At 36.4% G+C, this 24351-nt stretch overlaps 1 protein-coding gene across 1 annotated transcript in view; it reads right to left on the bottom strand.

The window, feature by feature from the left end:
• ppil2 (peptidylprolyl isomerase (cyclophilin)-like 2) overlaps window positions 1-23815 on the bottom strand; it is a 69349-nt gene extending 45534 nt beyond the window's left edge. Inside the window, exons 1-10 of the mRNA XM_017705078.2 lie at window positions 23675-23815; window positions 19532-19581; window positions 19369-19414; window positions 18614-18676; window positions 18000-18051; window positions 7951-8002; window positions 7001-7092; window positions 5847-5936; window positions 2091-2166; window positions 647-807 (exon numbers count right to left, since the gene is read on the bottom strand). Of these exons, the coding sequence (XP_017560567.2) occupies window positions 647-807; window positions 2091-2166; window positions 5847-5936; window positions 7001-7092; window positions 7951-8002; window positions 18000-18051; window positions 18614-18676; window positions 19369-19414; window positions 19532-19581; window positions 23675-23706 (714 nt within the window). The 5' untranslated portion in view covers window positions 23707-23815. The remainder of the gene's footprint in view (window positions 1-646; window positions 808-2090; window positions 2167-5846; window positions 5937-7000; window positions 7093-7950; window positions 8003-17999; window positions 18052-18613; window positions 18677-19368; window positions 19415-19531; window positions 19582-23674) is intronic.
• Window positions 23816-24351: the final 536 nt, after the last annotated feature.

Here is a 24351-nt window from a genome sequence, read left to right as displayed (position 1 = left end):
CATTACACTCACTACATTAGCTAGTTAACTTTGTAAAAGTGGTTAATTAGCATAAAATACAAGTCATTTTGTAAAGATGAAAGATGAAAAATGCCATTCAGTCTTCCTGGAAACCTATTCACACAAAGCTCAATAGAGAACTAGTGAAATGGTCATTAAATGATGTTGCAGACTGAAGAGCTATGATGTTAATCTATATATTTATTATTCTATGACTTAGATATTACTTATTATAGCTTAAAATTTAGGAGAGGCTAAAACAAAAACATGTTTTATCCATTGTGGTAATTTAGCTGCAGTTTACATTTACAGGCTACTTAAGCTGATTAATTCACATAAACTTATTTGTCAAAATATTCAGTTTTTTTGCCACACTATTCCTACAACACATTGTTCATAATAAAAGTGGTCTTTAGAGTGGTACCATAGAAGAACTGTTTTTTGTTCAATCCCAAATCCCAACACCAAAGGACAGAGCAGAAATGTAGGTTGCTGTGAGGAAAATCAAAGCTGAACTTGGCCCTTATCTACACCAGTTCAAAAGTGATAAAGATAACCAAGGAGAAGAGTAAGATTGATTTCCTGAAGAATGTATGGGTAGAAAAAGGCAGGGACTGCCAAGGGGCTTTCTGGGCACTTGACTTACAGCATTGAGTTTGTCTGTCTTTTTGGCCTCAGGCTCCTTCATGGTCGATGCCAGCAGCTCGTCTCCCTTATACTCCTTATAGAGCTCGGCCAGCGTCTCTCTTGTCTCCAGATTAGTGGTCTTCAGGTGATATGCTGGATCTTGCTTCGCCTTCTCCTCATCTACAGATAAAGTACAAATAAAATACAGGAACAACAGATAAAATGGCTGAAAAACAACAAATGCTGTCCAAGAACCCAAACAGACCCTTGTGGCCAAGTGGTACAGTTCAATTTTATGTAACCAGTTACATTATGTAAACAAAGTACACCAACATAGACATCATAGTAATAATATTAAAGACAAAAATCTAAGCTCAAAGACCCAAGACATGTTTGATATTCAAAAATGGACAAAAGCATGCAGTACAGTTCAAACAGCAGTAGCAGCCTTGAAACCTGATTTTTGTCCATATTTTGGTCCATTTTTACAAATAACAGTACATGATACAGTGTCAGTAACCACACAGGCATGTCTATTTGAGATTATTGAACAACTCAACACAGTTTGGGGCAAGTTTGTGATTATTTAGGCATGACATTATAAGCTGGCATTACTTGTTAGACACATTAGCCTTGTAGGTCTAGTGCAAAGCTAAAGAAGGGTGTTTTGGCTGATGTACTACACTTGAGGTAAGGGGCAAACTGCGTCTGATCCAAGTGAACCATTACTTTAAGACAATACTGCAAAGCATACTGGGCTCATGTTTTCCTATCACACTGAATTTGCTATTGTGAACTGTGATTGGCAGGTTCTGCTGGTGGGGTATAATCACAGCAAGGTCTGAGATGCTGCCCTTCACACTTCATTCAGCAGTCCTGGCCCCTTGATAAGATCTGCCTCATTAGCTAATTAATTTATTCAAATCACCACAGCTAGAGTAATCTCCATCATACTGTTACTTAATCAAACTTAACAGCCCAAATCCCACGGTGTGAAAATATCACACGTTAACACAAAGCTTAACTGCACCTTCTCTGAACTGATGGCCAAAACAACAGTTTAGAGTTTTATTCAGAAAAAAGCAGACAGCAAATCAATAGACAGACAAATAAATATTGTAGCTTAATTATATATATATATATATATATATATATTCATTCACCAATGCATTTAAATGTATTCTTGAGAAAGATAGTAAGAAAAAATCTACATCATAATTATAAACAGCAGAATTGTTCACACCTTTGTGCTCTTGAGTTCTTACATAAAAACAAATCCCATATGAGAAAGCATTGGTGAATGACAATCTTTGTGAAAACTGCATAAAACTAGGTTTTAAGAGGAAAACTCTTAAGAACGATTGGTGAATGAAGCCCACTGTTACTGTGTATGGAATTGATCACAAGGTCACTTCAAAAAAAAAAAAAAAAGAAAAAAAAAAAAAAGAAAACAGAAAACTAACCTGGGTCCAAAACTTTCACATTGTTTTTCACATGGAAAAAGTTGGAGACGTTGAATTTATCCAAATTTGTGGGGTCCTATGAAAGAAATGAGACAAAAGTGACAGTTATCAAAGTGATACATATTGATAAAGGCTCAAGTTGTTTACTGCATTAAAAACTTGACATATCATTCATTATATTGTGGATAATACTATTCAAAAGAGTGGAATCACAGTTTGTGTTTTGTTTATTTTTTACTCTTCAACTGCACAGATTTCAAATGACTTTAGAAATTAGACATTTTTGGATTTGTCAAGAATGATAAACAGATTTAAATGAGTTCACAGTAATTGAGAAGCCGATAAAATAAATATTAACGCTAACATTTAGAATGCTTCATATTTCAAAAGTGGTTATTAGATTATAATGCATAATAATAGCATGTTATGTACAATTTAATAACTTGCTCTCATAAAACTTTAAATTCTTAAAAACATATCTAAAAAAACCTTCTGATGTCTTTTGAATATTTCAATCTTTAGATTATAGTGGAATAAAATAATGATTTATTAAAGCATTATTATGAAATTTGACAAGTGATTCCAAACTTCTGAATTGTAGTGTACATGTTTACATATATTATCATCATGTCTTGGCAGACATGCACAAACACACACACACATGCATGCGGGCATGCGCACACACACACACAGACACACACACAGACACACACACAGACACACACACAGACAGACACACAGACAGACACACACACAGACACACCGCTCTAGGCAGGAGTGTGATGGGAATGTGATGCAGCTGCCTGGACAGCTTGGGCACCAGTCCAAGGACACATACTGTCAAACACACACCAATTCCACCAGCTCTTTACACAACCCACCTACTCACTCACTCACTCACTCACTCACATAAGGTGGTAATAACGTAATATATCTAATATATATGCTAAATAAAAAAATAAATGTGTCGTTTATTTGCACCAAACTTAATGTGAAAATATATATACACACACCGACTGGCCACTTTACTGAATACACCTTATTTCTATGCTCACTGTCCCTTTTATCATTCAGTGTCACTGCAGTGCTGAGAATGAGCCACCACCCAAACAATACTTGCTCTGTGATGGTCCTGTGGGGGTCCTGACTATTGAAGACCAGAGTACACAGTATGCAGAGAAACAGATGGACTACAGTCTGTAATTGCAGAACTATAAAGTATATCTATATAATAAGTAGAGTTAATGAAATGGACAATAATTGCAGACACAATGAGGTGTACTCTTTGAAGTGGCCGGTCAGTGCATACATATGTATCTGTGACCTCAGTAACCAAAAAAGAAATGGTTTTGCACTTTCAATTAAAAATACAAAATAAAACACAGAGCTTTGGTCACAAACACATTACAAGTTACAACACATTACAGAGAATTCTGTTCATTTTTTGGAACATTTTCATCCTGAAAACGTACAAACATACAAACATGCACAGATTTCAGTTCTGCTCTCTGGGTGACCCACCAATCCCACCAGAGTGTGTGATCCAAATAGGTCAAACAGTGTAACCAGAATCCAGTGGGGCAGTGTGTCTTTCCCTCAATACAATTCCACTGCCCTACTCTCTCCAATACCAAAATAAAACCTCAGTATTTCCTAACTGACCCCAATGTACCTCGATCTATTTAAGCTCAAAATAATCTGATCCGAGCTTTCCATCTCTCTTTCAACACCGCCCTAATTAGGGTCTGACCACTATATCCTTGGGTTAATAAAAGCAGCCAACACTGAGTTGCCATAGATGTATTGTTATTGCTGTAAATTCCTGCAATAATGTACAGAAAATGTTTTGTAAATGTTACACAACAAAACCACATTCGTTTGTCAGATGTGCTTGTAGAAAAAAACAATACTTCAAATGTGGACTTATTTCAGAATTTGATACTCTGAGATTTCATGCTATTTACCTGCTTTAAGCTTACAAAATATGGCCAATTTATAAGTGCCTTGTATTACACTGACTTTATTTGACTGAGATTTTGCTGTTAAACAATATCCAACAATTGACAATTAGTAAAACACTATAGTCGTAATTTTGATGATACTCTTGAAAATACTTAGTTTCTTGGCTAGGAAGGGTTTTAGGGTGTTAAAGAGCTCTTCAAGACACTCCCCCCACCTAACCTCTAAAATATCCCAAATGTCTTTATATAATTCCTTCACATCTCTAAATAACCACCCCACCTCTTCGTCTTACTCCTGCTCTCCTATAAACACCCGTGTGACCTGTCTATATCTCCACGCACTCAAAATAATCTGCAGTAGGCCAGAACGTGACTGCCTAGCTTACTTGCTAAAGGTCATCCTTCCTGCCCTGTATCTCTCTCTAACTCTCTCTTATATGATCTGCCCTGTCTGATTACTGGAAAGTGCAGATACCTTACATATATGCCCAATTATGACCATGTTTACATGCACACTAACAATCAAAAGTTTGCAAAAACCCTGTCCTTTTGAAATTTTTCAAATAGTGATTTTTCAGTCATGTTCCAATTGAATCATCACGCTTCAGCTTTTTTAAAATCAATAAGATGTAAATAAAGCGGTTCAGAGACGTTTGTCGTGAAATAAGCTGTTCTAGTGAAACTGACAGGGTCAGGATTGTTCACAGTGGTGGTGACTGCAACCAGACATCCTAATTTGAATACCTCTAGAAGTCTTCTTACAGAAAGTTATTACACAGGATGTTTATGAATACGCTGCCTGATGCCTAAAGTATTTTTCAAGTCATCCATGGCTTAGATGTACACACAGGGTACAACCAAAGAAAACTTAATTTCTGAATTTGATATTATTCTATACTTATACAACATGAACAGTTTTTGGACAGGAAAGAAAATAGCTATATTTCTGTTGTATGCATTGCGACACCTGTTTCTCGATAATTTTCTCTGGAACCAAGTTACAGCAAACCACTGTAGAATACTGTTTACGCAAAAAGCTGTTTTCTAATACATAGGGTGTAAAGCAGAAGTGCACTTTAGACATTTGCTGGATACATGATTATCACAACATGACACACAGACACAACGCACAAGCTGTGCTAGGTTTAAAAACTGCCATCAAAATGATGTTTATTGAGCGCTTTATACAGTGTACTGAACTAAATCCAATTAAGCAGGACTATGTTCTCCTTTAAATGAAACAAGCAGTTAAAGTCTACTGCTAGTACTGATATCCACAATAAAAGCATACTGACTATCATTTTACAAAAATTATCAGTGTCCTTCCCAATAGGAGCTAGGAGCTTCCCAAAAACCAGCAGTGCACACAGATACAGACTCTCACTTTCTCCAGGGAAATGATGCAAAATATGAGACACTTCACTCAAACTCAACAACTGTCCCGAGACTGAATTCATCTGGCTGTTTGTTTTCTTTGTTTATGAAAGGATGCTGGCTGATCCAGGGTCATTCTAAACATGCATGTTCAGGCTGATCCAGGATCAGTCTAAACATGCATGTTTACAAATCACACCAAGACTATGGCTTATTCAGCATCAAAGACCATTTCCACATGCCATGATCTGACACAGCTCTGTGTCTCAGCAGACACACTTCACAACATCTATAATTATAAGGCTACATGACTACATAGACTTCACACAGACATAGAGTTTCTAAATATACATACACACTCACATGGGCTGGAGAATGCATATGCGCGCGCACACACACACACACACACACACACACCCACCTGAAGTGTGATGATATCCTGGCGGGTAAACGGCTCATCAGTCAGCAGGTCTTTGTAGCTTTTTGTCTTGATGTTCAGCTGCTCCACTGCCTAGATAACACATACAATTAATTAAACACACTGTGTGTGGCCGTAGGAGTGTGTTTTGTTTAAGGGTACAGCTTATAGCTATTAAAGACATTGTAGGGTCTTAAATAACTAATCTGACAAAAAAATCTAACAGACAGTACTGTATAAATGTTGAAGACTATTTATTTTATTTCCACATGCAACAGCCATTAAGAACATAATCATATTTTAGGAGATGTTTCTGAGATGATTAGATATGGAAATACACATTTCTAAGGAAAAAGAACAATAGACTGTCCAGATCTAGACTACTTGAATCATGAGAAGCGGAAAATGAAACCAACTTCTAAGACTGAACTTTGGGGGTGTGGAAAAATATCTGCAGATTTCTTTGAAGAACTGAGTGCCCTAAAATGAATGGAAGCTGTAATAAAAGCAAAAGGGTGGAAAGGGAGGAAAAAAACTAAATGCTGAAAAAAATTGTCATTATGTCTCATGGCATTGAATAGAGAATAACATACTTACTGGCCACATTAATGTTCTTTAAATAAACTTAATGTGGTCTCTGACTTTTTCCACAGTAGCATCATCATTAACCCAAATGTAGTGCATCAGCCAATACATGTTTGGTATCTCACGAGGACATACTGACAGCTATAAAATAGATCCAAGTACACACAAACTCCAGGCTTCATGACAGCTGTTACTGTTTTTAGCTATGCTGCATACTTTCGTCCATCTACATAGATAACAAAAAAAGGCTGGACAATACTAATCATTTCAATATTGAGATCTCTTCCAAAACATAAATCAATTTATTTGCCAATTCAAACAAAGTGTGTGATGATTTAGGCATGCAGTACATGTGATGCTAACCTGCTGGCTATAAACTTCAATTACTTCTTAGTTACACTGGCTTTATAGCTCCAATGCAAAACTAAAGGTGGTTTTTAAATAAAATAAAAAAAACCTGAACATGTCTTATACATTTAGGGGAAAAGATTTATGTGAATTTTTTTCAAAGTATCCTTTGACACACAAACACAAGTGACTCCCCACAGGCTTTAGGGATTACTGGAGTTTACCTCATATGAGAAGACGTTTCCTGTGACTTTGTTGGTCACAATGTGGGAGTTGTTTGTGAAGACAGTGTAGAGCACAGGGCAGTGGTACTTCCCTTTTCATACAAGAGACAAACAATAAGGGCTAGTATCAACAAACTTACAACTTAGTAAGTGCAGGGCTTGATTTGATGGGGAATGCAAGGGGATTAATACAGTCCTAAATAAATGAATAAATAAATAAATCCCCCTTGTAAAACTGAAGATGTGTATGTATCGCTGATGTTTTAATTCTATCAACATTTAAGATTTAGACACCAAGGTACAAACATTTACAATAAAACAATACATAGTTATTGTAACTTGTTATATCTATAGGTGGTTGTAGTAGCTACTCACATCACAGAATAAGACAAGAGATACAGCTGTGTGCAAAAGTTTGGGAGCCACAAAAATGTATGTTTTGTGAACTTCCTTAGTGAAAATAAAAACACACTTTTTAATGCACTATTATTGTTTATTTGCTCAATTTAAAATACTGTAATATATATGTAAACTTTGAAAAAGTTATAATATATATATATATATATATATATATATATATATATATATATATATATATATATATATATATATATATATATATATATATATATATATATATTTTTCCCATAATTTGTTAAACTCAGTAAATAAACGAAAATTGTGCACTATGATTTGCAGGAAGAAAACTAAAATATGGATTTTGCTCCCTGTAATGACATGTTAACTTATTTTAACTTAGAAAATAAACAAAATATGTAATTTGATCAGAGGTGAAAGACTGTAGGCTAAAAAAGAAAAAGGAAAAAAAAAGGTAAGCATTGCTACAGTTTATTACTTCCCCATGGTCTTCTAAACCCACTACCCTCCTTGAAAATGCTTTACATATTCATTACAAGTGAATAGTGATTAAAACACATAAAAATGTTTACCTTCATTGTTCTTGCTGAAATTGAGCTTGATGAGGGATTTGGCCTCGAGTTTCTAAAGGCAGGAGGAAAGGGAGGATGCAAATTATTGTTGAGAGAGCATGTTTGTCAGTGTGTGTAAACAGATTATGTCTCAGTACAAGTGTTCACACAGCCCACTGAAAATGATCCCATCACACTGTGGCATCATTTTGGGCTGACTCACATCTACACGCACGCACAAATATACACGATGACACATGTTCAAAGGTGCTGTTATTGCCAGCTCATTACGTGAGCTTTTCTGCTTGTTCAGTCAGAGGTAGGCCTTCATTTTGGATCCCTTCCCTTTACTAATTAGATAATTGTGGTGAGGTTAGACAGGTGGGCTACAAAATTGTATCACAGTATCTGAATAACAACAACACATACAATATTCATCAAAAAAAAAAAACACACACACTGAAATGTATGGAGTTAGAATGCACATGAGAACAGATTAGAAGTGTATCAAAATTGTACTGTTCAATACGAGCGTCTCATTTCCCTGCCTCTTCTTAAAATATCACTTCCTCTTTTCCTCACAATGAAGGACAGACAGGAAAAGCACAGTCCTTGAATGCATGTATGTGTTTGGGACTGGCAAATTAACATTTATAAGCATGATGAATACAAGTACTTTTATAATGTTGAACTCTAATAAACTGGAAATGGAAACGTTAACATGTTAAAGCTGCACTATGTAAGTTTGGGGATTTGGAGACCTCTCTGGTGGAAATATGAATTGCATGCAATGTGCAGAAGAACATTTTGTAGCATAGGTTGCACTTCCAACCCCTTCCCCAAATGGCTAAATGACTATTATGAGTGTGTTGAAAGAGTACTGAAAGAAACCTCTGTCAAGGCCGTGTCTTTGGACGATGTGAGTGAATGATCTATGGTCGTCACATCTTTATCAGCACAATGTTGAGCCTGCATTTGAGATACAAACTTTGAGCCAGACCTTCTTTTTTGAGCTGAAAGGCTTATGAGGTGGTCCAAAAAACTCCATGTGAGGCTTTACAGGGTGACTCACAGAAGCGCAGATGCACCATTTTAGTGTGCTTTCCCCCTTGACTCTAATAAGCAGTGCTACTTACATCTTACCTAGTGCAGCTTTAACATAAGGTAGATTTTTAGGGAATTCTTATTGTTGCTGTATGGAAAAGTACACCATATACAGACAAACTTGCATTATACTGAATCAAATAATGTATTTTGCAAATCCCTAGAACATATGAGCTTCAAATAACAGTTTTAATAAAACATGTTAGTAGTGTTACAACATCTAAAAAGACTTATTTTGTTGCATATGACAGTTTAACTTATTAATTAAAAAAGAACTGTTTATTTTGAGCAGGCTACACGGTTTTGAAGCCAAGACAAGGCTAAACTACACTGCAAATGAAGCAATTTCACATTGTGATGATACTAGAACACTAAAGTGTGCAGCCTAATGGGACTACATGTCTCAGCATTGCAGAATGTAGGTCAGTTTAAAAGCATCAAAGTTCTCACATTTATCTAGATCTAGAACCAGTTATGCCTTTGATGCTAAGTGGCTGTGGCAGGCTGGAGCTGATGCTGCTTCAGCATTCTTACTCTAGGCAGGTGGTCGATAAATACCACTCCAGCCTTGTTCTGAAGAATGAAACGGTGCATTCGCACGCCTAATGATCTCTGCATCACCAGTTAATGAAGACTGCTAAAACGTCTCCTCTGATTTAGCCAGTCACTTGACAGTTGGGCACAGGTATCTCAAGCAAAACCATTTCTGGGATGCTTTAGTGTAGCGTATGCTAGGCCTTAGGGGCTGCATTGCAGGGCCCCACAAACAGGGGAAAAGTGAACATGTTAGTGAAAGGAATAACAATAAAAGCAACAGAAAACACACTCAAATTGTTGAAGAATTCTCCTTTAAGATTGCCTATTGTGATTTCGCTAGCTACCATTCATTAACTATGGCCCATTTCTTATTTTAACTTAGTCACAACCCTTAGCAGTACATATTCAGGAACGCTGGTTAACTTATTGAGTAAAGACGATGAGTAATAGATACGACTTTTTCTTTCCTGATAGCAACACTGATCCTGAACGTTTGGGCATCAGCTTTTTATCACTAGAACTACTAAAGTTTGAAATGAAATACTTTTAATATCACTCAAGATTTGCTATTTAAAAGAACCTTCAAACTTCTTAAACTAACACCACCCCTCTTTGACATCACTTGATGTACAATTTATTGATATTTTAGTTGGATCCACACTTGAGCTATAGGCACCATATTGCCTTGAATGTACAAAATGTACCAAAACATCACATACAGTCACAATGTGTGCAAAATTACACTATTTAAAATTAAAGTTACTCTTGTATGACACTACATAATGCTAGGTATTTATGTTATGATACATGCTGCAATAAATTCTGCGATATTTCTGGCTTGATTTGTTACAGAAGTGCATCAAATTAGCTATTTTTCCCTTCTTTTATCCACTCCAACACATTTTGCTGGAAAAGTCCCAAAGTGGATACTGGGCATGCTGGAATGTTGCCGTCTCTACCTGTGAATATCCACACGTAGCAAAAACAAGGGCAAAACTGTGATATATCCTACGGTTAGTAACCCTGTCACTGCACAGAGCTTTTGCAGTCTTCAAATTTCAGCGAGTGACTGTTGAAGTCAAATTGTTCCCCAAATTGTAGCCTTTTTAATGTATAGCATGTGAGATGATTGTGAATGTTAACCTTTGTTTTGGGTGCTTTTAGGTTAATAACTATATTATGAGTAGCTGTACAACAATCTTTCTGATTGTATATTCTATGTTGCTTTTGTATTTTAAAGTCTAACAAGCATGTGTTTCCTCTCTAAAATTTTCTATCTAAAAAGAGAAGAGGTTTGGAAATTAGAAGCGGAGTTACTGATGCATTTTGGTGGTTGGTTAGTGTAGTGGTTAACACCTCTGCCTTCTACGCTGTAGACTGGGGTTCAATCCCCGACCAGGGCAAGCACCCTACACTATGCTAATAAGGGTCCTTGGGCAAGACTCCTAACACTGCCTTGCCCTACCTGTGTAAAATGATCAAATTGTAAGTCGCTCTGAATAAGAGCGTCAGCAAAATGCCATAAATGTAAATGCATTTTCCGTCCAATTGCTCTGAGAATCTCAATCACACTGTGTAACGCGAAACTGAAAAAGACAAAAACAGAAGCAGTACTGAGAGAGAAAGAAAACAGATTCTAAATCCACACTGACTGCTTCATTGATAGCATTTAATTGTTCAGCCATGGAAGATGTGCGACAGCTAAAATGTGGTCAATGGACAAGCCTGGCACCTCTCCTGAGGTGAGGCCCCATCATCTGCAATTCCAGCGAATCTCATTTCAGCACTGCTTCTTGGATAACCCAATGAGGCATGAAAACTCAATCAGTCTTCTTTGGATCTAGCTCAGCTGATCATTCAAATGTTGGTGATGCAATGCTTTGAAACCTTTCAGTTTGGCACACTGGGAGGTATGGACATGTATTTGCGAGTGTATTTCACAGCAGAAATCCTGGGTGGGAAGTGGGAGCTTGTTAACCCAATATGGGGAGCTCATGTTAAGGCCACGACGTGACAAATTATCTATCCATGTAAATTACATGTCAACACATCCACCTTAACGTGACAACACAGTACTGATAGTCCAATATGATAGATCACCGCAACACTGTACTGTTCCCAATGCTGTTACATTAACAATCGAGTAATCCATTCCAGGCCTGTCTGGTAATAGAGTTCTTTAATTTAGTCCTATTAAATGTAGGATAACGTCACCCAAGAAGTTTAAAGGTTCAGTCATGTTTACGCGAGAATGCTGCTGTGTTGCTATTTGCACAAAATAAAGTGAAAAAAATAATTTTAAGAGTTAAATTAACCTTTGCTGTCATGAGGGGGATTGGGACTGTTGCCATGGTAACTTGATGAACCATCATCAGGCACAGGGCTGCTATTGATTCATTTTAGAATTAATATGTAATCAAAGTTTTAAAAAGAAAGCCAATAAAATAGGACTTTGGACTGAGGGTCTCGCACGTTCTAGAGCATTGGCCAAATGAACGCTTCAAAAATAACAAGACAAATTAATAGAAGCTGTGAAGAATGAAAAGATGTTACGCCATTATTTCTTTATATGATTTATGCGATCAGACAATGTAAATGTACCCTCAAAAGGTACCACATGGTCCAAGTCCAACTGGGTTCCTTAAATGAGGTTTAAAGGTACATTACCTTCACTTTCCCAGGGGGACAGTGCGTATTTGTACGGTTTCAAAACCTTACATTTTAAAATAGAAACATAACGAATTTATAAAGTTCTACTTGAGTACTTATAAATAACTATACCAGTAACTGTATTTGATGTTTTATGAAGTATGATGACACTGCATTGACATAAATATCCAGAACTTTTGTGACAAACATTTGTTCCATTTATAAAACTATTTAATTTTTTTTTTTTTTTTGGCAACAACACAAAGTTACAGGATAAATTATATAACATAATTAAGTCTGACATGATAATGGCATTTTTCCTTGTTGATTAACTGCAGTATAAACACTGACAGGGCTTTTTTCTGTTCACAAGTACAAGCCTAAAGTGGCCACCCTTTTTTAAAAAAAAAAAAAAAAAAAGAGAAAAAAAAAAATTGCCAGTAACATTCATGGCATCTAGTCAAGTTTTCATTGTTGTTATTTTATGTCATCTGCATAAAGTTTCTATGAGAAATAAACAAATCCAGACGTTCACATTACGTGAAAACACAATGCAAACAGCAACTGCTTTTGCTTCCCGACAAGTGTGTGTTGCATCCGGTATGAAGTAACAAGAGTTGCGGAGTGGTTCCAGATTAACGTCGCATCTGGTGTGACATCGGCTTAAAGGTTTAACATCAAATAAACAAACATTTCTCACCGCTGCCTTCTAAAGCTGTTGTCGCACCAGTTTGAAGAACTGTTGTTTTGTGAGACTCACATGTACTTGATGTCAAAAATGAACCCAATTCACTTTCTTCGACTGTGAAAGCCAACAACTGAGAAAAATAATTGCGATTGTGTAATAATTATGAGAGACCTAACAGTAATTATGTATTTACATAATTTGTCAAGTTACTGCCTCATAAGGCATTTGTCACTTTTATAATAGACATAATGTATATTCATTTTCTCTCACTTTCATGCAGTTTCTCTAAAAGCCTATAGGCGTCTGCTCTTAAAAAAAGAGGGAAAATTAAGATGTGAATGATGAGCTTTAATTATTTGTAATTATATAAATGTGTGAAGTTGCACAAAACTAGTATAGCATGGTCACAGTCTGATCCAAGTCACGTGATTTAAATGAACACTTTAAGGTTTTTTTTTCTTTTTTAATGTTGCTGTTGCTGAACAGTATCTGTAATAGGAGAAAATCAACCTCAAGTTTAATTTTTTGTATCAACTTCATTACTTGCCTGTAAAGCACTTTGAGCTTTCTCCAATATTACAAACGCTCCATAAATAAACTTGAAACATATTGTCAATACTATTGATTCCAGGCTTTTGAACAACAGTTTATTTAGTTCTGTATATTAAATATTCTATAATACATATTAAACTGTTCTTTCAAAACAATCTGAAGCAGCCAGAAAATTGCACACTGGAGCTGCAGACGTTCCTGTTATCTATTCATATCTCTAATATTAAAGTTAATATTAATGTGTGACAAAAATACTGGCATAGTTTTACATACTAAACAGCACTAAGAGCCAGAGGGTATTGGAGACTTTAAGAATGGCACATTTTTTGCTGTGTTGGCTGGATGTGGAAGAATGTGTCAGTTAGGAAGGATATCTGCTCACATTCACACACTCTCACATGAGCATGAGGCTCTGCACACAGCTGCTACTGATGCTAACACAGAAGCATGCCTGTCTGCGCTGGAGATAAGTCCAGGCATGTCCACAAAACTCCACCACTCATTCCTGCTACCTCTCCAACCTCAACGCTCTCTCTCTCTGTCCCCTAGACTACGCAATCAAGTAAGCTTCTGACAGGACAGTCCAGCTGTGCAGCACACACACTGACATGTTCAGACATGGAGTACAACATCCAGAGGCAGACCAAAACAAACAAATGTGTAAACACACGTGGAGAACAAAGATACAGGCACTATGTACTAGAGATCAGGACTAAGAAAGTGGGGAGAGCAGGGGTAAACTACCCCCTTATGAGCAATGTTTACTGTGAAGCTAAACCATATCTGTGCAGGAGTTCAGCGCACACAGACTGGTGAGGTACAAATAAACTGGAACAGTGGATAATTTTGCTTTTTTATAGCACAGAAAAGAAAATCTTTAAAAACGGACATCTTGTCCCAACAACTGGGGTTAGAAGCACCCACGATGAGTCTTGCACCGATTTGGCATTTACAATTTACAGAATGTATAATGCCATGCAAATAATTTTCATTGTTTCAAACCATAAGTAATTAACTGAAGTCCAAAACACAAAATATTACATTTTAAAATGACATTGTGGGGTTTTAAAGAGCCCATATGATGGAAAAACAAATTTTTCTCACTTTTTGGAAATCAAATAGCATAGTAATCTTTGTATTGGACTTCCTCAAGGAGAGGAAATGGTGGACGGATGGACAGACAAATGGGTGGATGGATGAATGGATGGAGAGGCAATCAGACACACATAGACAGACAGAAAGTCAGACACATAGACAGATAGTTAGAAAACTTTATTGATCCCGAAGGAAATTTAGCAATCAATATGGTAATAAGTAACATCTGTACTCTTACAGATGTGTTTCAGCTTGGACTGCTTTTTGAATGATGCACAATACAGAACAGCCAATCAGAACAGTGGTCATTTCCAAATCACTGCTGCCAGGACAAAACCTTGCATCTCCATTTTTTGTCGTTTTTCAGTTTTTTACTACCCAAAATGATTTTTAAAAAAAAGTTTGGTTCCATTGACTTGCATTAAAAGTAAAGTGTGTTTTTTCCTTCTCCTGTAGTTACCCATTTGGACATATGAGGTTTTGTTCCAACAACAGCGATATATCAGTCTTAAAGGCTCAGTAACAAAAACAGCCAGTTTAGGTTTAAGGCAGAAACAGAGGTTGGAAAATTATGGTGTAAAAATGAATGATGACTGTTTTTAGTGCATAAAACCAAAGAAACTTCATAAGTGAATGAAAAAGAAAGGACAAAAAAAATGGGCCCTTATGATTTCTCTTCATTTCAGTATGCTATGACAAATGAGACATAATAACAGAACAAAAGCTATAACTATATTAAGTGAGTACTATTATGCAGATGCATTTAATATTATTAATACTGCTATTACTACTATTATGAATACTACTAGTAGGTAGACAGACAGACAGATTGACCCCTTGTACAACTTAATATAAACTCATAAACCACTATTATCCAATGAAAACAACTACCAACTTGGGGCTTCTCCCCCCAAATTTCCCTGCTGAATCCACACAAACTCAAACACAAAAAACCCACAAAAAAATTCTGCTGCTGAGAACAAAACTGACCATGCATGCACAACTCCTTATAATCCTAATGGCCTCTGTAAATTAAAAGTACAGCAGAGTGTGTCTGGCTGATTGATAATACAGCACTGAGCCAACACCAGCACTAGAATCCTTCATCCTGTATGTAGAGGACACTTATAATATGCTGGAACAGATATATTTAAGAAAAGTGGCTGTATGTACTTTATCTTTAGGGACTGTGTTAAGTGTGTTAACTGGGCAGAAAAAAAAACTCTCCATTCTGACCTCGCAGAGACAAAATGATGAAGCTGCAGGTGTGCATTATTAAGGGCTGTCATCATTACTTCATTAGACAACAAGTGATTAAATTTACCTCCTCAATGTATCAGCAGTGATTAGTTGACAGTTTACTTGATGATAATGCAAGTCTTAAATTCACGTCCTGGTCTGTTTTACCGTAAGGCTCCAAGCCCAATAAATGCACACATCAGGTGCATTATGAGTCTTATTAAATGCTTTAGAAAAGAGGTTATGAGTGGTTTGCTATTGTTCATTTCTATTATTAAAACTGCACAACGTAACAATGTAAGGACTTTTTGTTTAAATCCAAAGTGTTATTGATTAAGGAGGGAAAAAAAACACATTAAAAAAAATGGTGTGTATGCTGCAGTAAGTCACCCTGAAAAGCTTGAAACAGTCATTTAAAAGTCAGGCATCAGGTCGGAGTTTGAGTTTTTAGGACCACGTCGCATGTCTTAATGTGTTACTATCACACACACAGGCTTGAAATGAAGGTCCAGCTCAATGTTTAGCTCTCAAATGCAAAATCAACATTATACTGAGGAAGATATGATGACAACAGTAGATAATTCACTTATGTCATCAGAAGACATAACTCCTTCACCGCGTTTTGACCAAGGTCTCTTTTAGTGCCCTCACAATCATCAGATTCATCCTCTCAGGGAAGGGGTGCAAAGCACAACCAATGTTTCATGCAATAACATAGTTCTACCAGAGAAGTCTCCAAAACCCCAAAACTTTGATAGTGTAGCTTTAATAATTAGTTTTCTTTTTAAAGTATTTTGGAAGTATTTTAGTATCACGATAAAGTGTAATGTCATAAAATACATTGTTAAAACCTATGTACCTTTTTTGGCCCATTGGCCCACCAAAAACACTGCACTTTGATCCACAAAGACAAAAAGTATGGGCACTCCTCCTTATACAACTGACTGTGACAGCTAGGGCTGGTTGATATATTGTCTGTACTGGTGTACCTTGATATTTAGTGACACTTTTAGCAAAGTATTTGACAATGAGCATTATATGCATAGTATGTGTGTAGCTTTGAATTCTAATTTTCTGTATTTTATTCATCCAACCTCACAGTTAACTCAATTACATTTACAAGGTGCTTCACATTGTTTTGAAAGAACAATATGAAACCCTTGAAAAATAAATAGCAGGTTCCTCTCTGGAAATATCTGATTAACAATTACTGTCTAAGATTCCTTTGGGTGTAAATTTAAAAGAAGAAAACAGAACAAAACAGTCAACTCCAAATTAGCCATGTCAGGCTTGTAAGACATTCTTTTGGCATACCAGTACTCAGTATGCCTGGGTTCATTGTATGTGTTTTCGAATATGTCATGGTATCATGATGTTGAATTTTCTCAATACCACCCAGCTCTAGCGACACACCCTTCCATGCATCCTATTTTAAAGTCATTTCCATGAACAGCCTAAGAAAATTGACCACCCTAATATCCCACAGAAAGCATTAAATTCTCAAGAAGCTAAGATGAACAACAGAAAATAACCACTGGCTACTTATACCACCTCATTGCTATAACTGCAGAGGTTCCACTGAACAGAAACACACATTAAGCCTTCAAAGTTCAAAATATAGCACTCTTTTTTTGAGTTACATAACACTCTTACACTCTCTCCCCACCTTTTTAATCCAAATCTGCTCATCAAGTGGAGTCTGAGTCCCCCTAGTGGCTGAAGATGTGCAGTGTGTCACAAAACACAGGGTCAAGAGTTTAATTAACCATCATTTCTGCTTTTTAATCTACTCTCTTTATATCCCAGAGCTGTCCTTGCCATGATTTTTGCTATGCCCAGGACATATTCTAACAAAGCTGAACGTTCATAGCATTTTAGCACACATATGAATAGGAATTCAAACCTCAGCCTTCATGTGAATGTGTTCTGAATGTATGCATGCTCAGAAACTACCAGTGCATCCAACAATAAAGCCAGCATGGATCTTTTATGCAGTGATAGAAAACAGTAATACACAGAAAGCCCCAATACTACTGTGGAGGTATTTTAATGAGTTAAAGGAGAAAAAGCTAAAGACTCTGAATGTATCGCCTGCAGTACATTAAGTAAGATAGAGTTAATCTTACTACTGCATTCCAAAAGGCTTACAGTGGTACAGATTGTGAAATGAGAAACACATAAGCCTTCTGTGAACTTCAGAGCCTACCTCTCCTGAGATGGGGTTGGTTCCAAACTTCTTAATCCATGGGACTATGCTCCTGGAGAGGACAACCAAGCAATTTAACATCAACAAGGTTTTCACGTCGGTCAGAGCAAAAATAATTACAAAATGATTAGAATCTTAAGAGCTCATGCTGATCATTATGCAAGCATAATTCAAGCCTAGCTGCTAACAGTAACAGCCCAACTGTTCCCCACTCTGTTCTACAGTAGAGCAGTCAATATACTTTATATTAGAAATCAAATCCTAATTATTTTCACAATTAATTATGAAATGAGAGGTTTTAACAAGCAGTAAAAGCAGATGTAGCTCAACTATAACAAACCATTCCAAACCACCAGAATACTTTCAAGGTAAAAGACAAAACTATAAAGGTTTTAAAAAATAAATATGGGTGTCCATGAGACTTTTTCTAAGGGTAGAAAGGAGTAAGAGAATTTAAAATATGATAAATCACCATCATGCAAACTCCTAAGCATGCATTGCCGATTCAGTGAAAAAGGTCTGTTTTGTTATCAAGTAATCATGACAGGCCATTTACACCCGTGGATTGATGTTAAGGCCATGGTTTTGTGCCGAAGAGAGAACAGTATACTTACATTAGGTCAAAGACCACACCTTCTGTGGTGCACATGGGATACTCGAATGGCTGAAGAGACAAACTGTAGAAATATAAAGATCAAACACCAAGTAAGACATAAAACCAAACTCTAGAATTCTTGTTTTCAGCCTTTCTAAGAATCTTTCCTAGCTGTAGTGTTACCACCTACAGCAAAAAACAAAAAATTAAAAAAAAACTAAATCTCTGTTCAATCCCTGTCACTCCAATCAAGAATTCTCAGTAGAAAAATAGCATGAAGCATATAATAAGAAAACAAAAGTATGCTATGGATCTAAATCTTTAAAATACACTCTTATAAATCAAGGTGCCAAAAAGGGTTCTGTGTAGTGATGCTATAGAAGATTTGCTTTTGGTTCTTAAACTAGACTTACGGGACTCCCAGAAGACGCAGATTTTTTGCACTAACTTTACTTACAACCCAGACAGAGCAAAAATGTGGACCAATCTGAGAAGCACTGTCAAAGAACTTCTCCATGTTTGGTTATTTAAAAATCTTTTTTTTTTAAACTGAGATGTGCAAACATGAAGACTTTTCTCAAAATTTAAGAGCCTAAACATAAAGGTTCTATACCAATTAGATTTTTTTCCTAGAAGTGCATATCCAAGGCAAACAACATTGTAGAACCTTTATTTTTAAGAATGTAGGTTGTTACAAGTCAATACACACACACACACACACGCATAAGTGCACACACACACCCCACCAACCACAAATGCCCAAACAATACCCACCTGCAGTGATCAAATGGTAATCGCCTGAAATTCGACTGTGGAATTTCTGTAGATAAAACAAAGAAAGAAAGAAAATAGAATAAATGCAAAAAGAAACATGGAGCTAAAACACATGCATTTGTTTATTTTCCCCTGAAAACAGGCGCATGCTTCAGATACACACCTGCTTTTTTCCCTCCATAGAAATGTGTGTACTCTGTACAGGTGATGTACCTAAAAAGACAGAAAAAAAGCATGTAACATTAACATGAAACCAGTCATGTTTGACCACCGGCACCAGATCGAGTTTTTAGTGTTCTAGCTACCGCCTCATGAAGACATCTATATATTTTACCATGACCAATTTTACAGCTTGTTTATTTCATGTTCAGTTTTTCCAGAATAAGAAAATCACTGCACTTTTTCTTCAATGATTTCCTCCAATTTAAATTTTTTTTTTGCCATCAGACTGTCTGTGTTAGCATCTTAAAAATATTCATGTTGTGCAACTTTCTGAATTTCCATACTTTTCCAGGTCTGGAAATCAGCTTTTTATATTCCAGAATTTTAAACTCCAGAAAACATTTGATGTCAGAAATTCAGTGACAACCACTAAAATGTGATTAGTACTTGTTAAAATACGAATTTTAAAATGTAAAAATGAAAAACAAAATGTGTCAAAATTCAGTTTTATAATATTTAAGTAAAAGAAGTTCGTTATTAACCTAGTCAACCAAAAAATTTTATATAGAAATACCCTGTATGAGCATCTGACAGCATCCATTTGAATTTTATGATTATATGTAACTTTCATATATTTATTCACAGTAAAGTTAAGAATTGCCTATTGGTTTGTATAAAATACCAGCTCTTTGAGACCATAATACAGACTACAGTCAGATTTATGCTGAGGCAGACTCTTTACACTCATCCAGAAAACATCACTGAGACACAGAGTCTAATAAGCAGTCCAGCCCACAAAATCTTTACATTAAAATGCTCATCAAGAAAACATCACTGAGACACAGAGTCTAATAAACAGTCCAGACCCTAAACTCTTGACATCAAAATGCTCATCTAGAAAACATCACTGAGACACAGAGTCTAATAAACAGTCCAGACCACAAACTCTTTACATTAAAAGGCTCATCTACAAAACACCACTGAGACAGAGTCTAATAAACAGTCCAGACCCTAAACTCTTGACATTAAAACGCTCATCTAGAAAACATCACTGAGACACAGAGTCTAATAAACAGTCCAGACCACAAACTCTTTACATTAAAATGCTCATCTAGAAAACATCACTGAGACACAGAGTCTAATAAACAGTCCAGGCCCTAAACTCTTGACATTAAAATGCTCATCTAGAAAACATCAGAGACACAGAGTCTAATAAACAGTCCAGACCACAAACTCTTGACATTAAAACGCTCATCTAGAAAACATCACTGAGACACAGAGTCTAATAAACAGTCCAGACCATAAACTCTTTACATTAAAATGCTCCTCTACAAAACATCACTGAGACACAGAGTCTAATAAACAGTCCAGGCCCTAAACTCTTTACATTAAAATGCTCATCTAGAAAACACCACTGAGACACAGAGTCTAATAAAGAGTCCAGACCCTAAACTCTTGACATCAAAATGCTCATCTAGAAAACATCACTGAGACACAGAGTCTAATAAACAGTCCAGACCACAAACTCTTTACATTAAAAGGCTCATCTAGAAAACATCACTGAGACAGAGTCTAATAAACAGTCCAGACCCTAAACTCTTGACATTAAAACGCTCATCTAGAAAACATCACTGAGACACAGAGTCTAATAAACAGTCCAGACCACAAACTCTTTACATTAAAACGCTCATCTAGAAAACATCACTGAGACACAGAGTCTAATAAACAGTCCAGACCATAAACTCTTTACATTAAAATGCTCCTCTACAAAACATCACTGAGACACAGAGTCTAATAAACAGTCCAGGCCCTAAACTCTTTACATTAAAATGCTCATCTAGAAAACACCACTGAGACACAGAGTCTAATAAAGAGTCCAGACCCTAAACTCTTGACATTAAAATGCTCATCTAGAAAACACCACTGAGACACAGAGTCTAATAAACAGTCCAGACCATAAACTCTTGACATTAAAATGCTCATCTAGAAAACATCACTGAGACACAGAGTCTGATAAACAGTTCAGACCACAAACTCTTGACATTAAAATGCTCATCTAGAAAACATCACTGAGACACAGAGTCTAATAAACAGTTCAGACCACAAACTCTTGACATTAAAACGCTCATCTAGAAAACATCAGAGACACAGAGTCTAATAAACAGTCCAGACCACAAACTCTTGACATTAAAATGCTCATCTAGAAAACATCAGAGACACAGAGTCTAATAAACAGTCCAGACCACAAACTCTTGACATTAAAACGCTCATCTAGAAAACATCACTGAGACACAGAGTCTAATAAACAGTTCAGACCACAAACTCTTGACATTAAAACGCTCATCTAGAAAACATCACTGAGACACAGAGTCTAATAAACAGTCCAGACCACAAACTCTTTACATTAAAAGGCTCATCTAGAAAACATCACTGAGACACAGAGTCTAATAAACAGTCCAGACCACAAACTCTTTACATTAAAACGCTCATCTAGAAAACATCACTGAGACACAGAGTCTAATAAACAGTCCAGACCATAAACTCTTTACATTAAAATGCTCATCTAGAAAACATCAGAGACACAGAGTCTAATAAACAGTCCAGACCACAAACTCTTGACATTAAAATGCTCATCTAGAAAACATCAGAGACACAGAGTCTAATAAACAGTCCAGACCACAAACTCTTTACATTAAAAGGCTCATCTAGAAAACATCACTGAGACAGAGTCTAATAAACAGTCCAGACCCTAAACTCTTGACATTAAAACGCTCATCTAGAAAACATCACTGAGACACAGAGTCTAATAAACAGTTCAGACCACAAACTCTTGACATTAAAATGCTCATCTAGAAAACATCACTGAGACACAGAGTCTAATAAACAGTTCAGACCACAAACTCTTGACATTAAAACGCTCATCTAGAAAACATCAGAGACACAGAGTCTAATAAACAGTCCAGACCACAAACTCTTGACATTAAAATGCTCATCTAGAAAACATCAGAGACACAGAGTCTAATAAACAGTCCAGACCACAAACTCTTGACATTAAAACGCTCATCTAGAAAACATCACTGAGACACAGAGTCTAATAAACAGTTCAGACCACAAACTCTTGACATTAAAACGCTCATCTAGAAAACATCACTGAGACACAGAGTCTAATAAACAGTCCAGACCACAAACTCTTTACATTAAAAGGCTCATCTAGAAAACATCACTGAGACAGAGTCTAATAAACAGTCCAGACCCTAAACTCTTGACATTAAAACGCTCATCTAGAAAACATCACTGAGACACAGAGTCTAATAAACAGTCCAGACCACAAACTCTTTACATTAAAACGCTCATCTAGAAAACATCACTGAGACACAGAGTCTAATAAACAGTCCAGACCATAAACTCTTTACATTAAAATGCTCCTCTACAAAACATCACTGAGACACAGAGTCTAATAAACAGTCCAGGCCCTAAACTCTTTACATTAAAATGCTCATCTAGAAAACACCACTGAGACACAGAGTCTAATAAAGAGTCCAGACCCTAAACTCTTGACATTAAAATGCTCATCTAGAAAACACCACTGAGACACAGAGTCTAATAAACAGTCCAGACCATAAACTCTTGACATTAAAATGCTCATCTAGAAAACATCACTGAGACACAGAGTCTGATAAACAGTTCAGACCACAAACTCTTGACATTAAAATGCTCATCTAGAAAACATCACTGAGACACAGAGTCTAATAAACAGTTCAGACCACAAACTCTTGACATTAAAACGCTCATCTAGAAAACATCAGAGACACAGAGTCTAATAAACAGTCCAGACCACAAACTCTTGACATTAAAATGCTCATCTAGAAAACATCAGAGACACAGAGTCTAATAAACAGTCCAGACCACAAACTCTTGACATTAAAACGCTCATCTAGAAAACATCACTGAGACACAGAGTCTAATAAACAGTTCAGACCACAAACTCTTGACATTAAAACGCTCATCTAGAAAACATCACTGAGACACAGAGTCTAATAAACAGTCCAGACCGTAAACTCTAAACCGCTGGGGCTAATTAGCAGTTAGCTTAAGCGAGCGCAGCAGCTTAATTTAGAAAACATAAGTGTTATCCTGGACTTACATCTTGTCCTTTTGATGCTGCCTCTTTCCCATTTTGTTGTTTGTAGGTAAACAGTCCAAAGAAGAGAATAAACAATTTATTTACGGCTAAAACAAACAGCTAAACACAAGCGTTAGGACACGCTTCCGGTCTACGCGCTGTACAACGGTAAAAGATGTCCGGTGTAAAACAGCTCTCTAGTTTTTGTGTCCTACCGTGCAAGCCAAAGCAAAGTTTTGACGAGGGAACGCAATGACCATGCCAATGTTTCTTTCACAAAGGCCGTTTAGGGGCTCAGCATTATTAAAAAAAAGTGTGGCCACAACTTAGTAAAGTGTGGGAACGAGATTCTAATGCGTGGCCGTGAATTAGTAAAGTGTAGGAATTAGATGATTAAGTCGTGGCCATGAGTGATAGCAAGATCGCGATTTAATCATCTAATTCCCACGCCTTACGAAGTCATGGCCACGCATTATTTTTATTTAATTTATGCGTGACGTCACCACTCGGTACTTTTTAAACCGCTCTTTTTTAGTAATGTCTACGACAGCATTAATAACGACACCAACCATAATAATAACGGTGATAACAATTAATCCTCTTAATTTATTTCAGCTGTTATTGTTTTTTTTCTCCTCACGAATTAACGAGCAGTTACAAATATGCGAGTAGAATTATTTAGGATTAATTTATATATA

The sequence above is a fragment of the Pygocentrus nattereri genome, chromosome 20, assembly GCF_015220715.1.
Source record: "Pygocentrus nattereri isolate fPygNat1 chromosome 20, fPygNat1.pri, whole genome shotgun sequence".
Taxonomy (NCBI): domain Eukaryota; kingdom Metazoa; phylum Chordata; class Actinopteri; order Characiformes; family Serrasalmidae; genus Pygocentrus; species Pygocentrus nattereri.
Note: the sequence above shows the minus strand (reverse complement) of the source record. Positions and strands in the feature narration are given on the sequence as shown.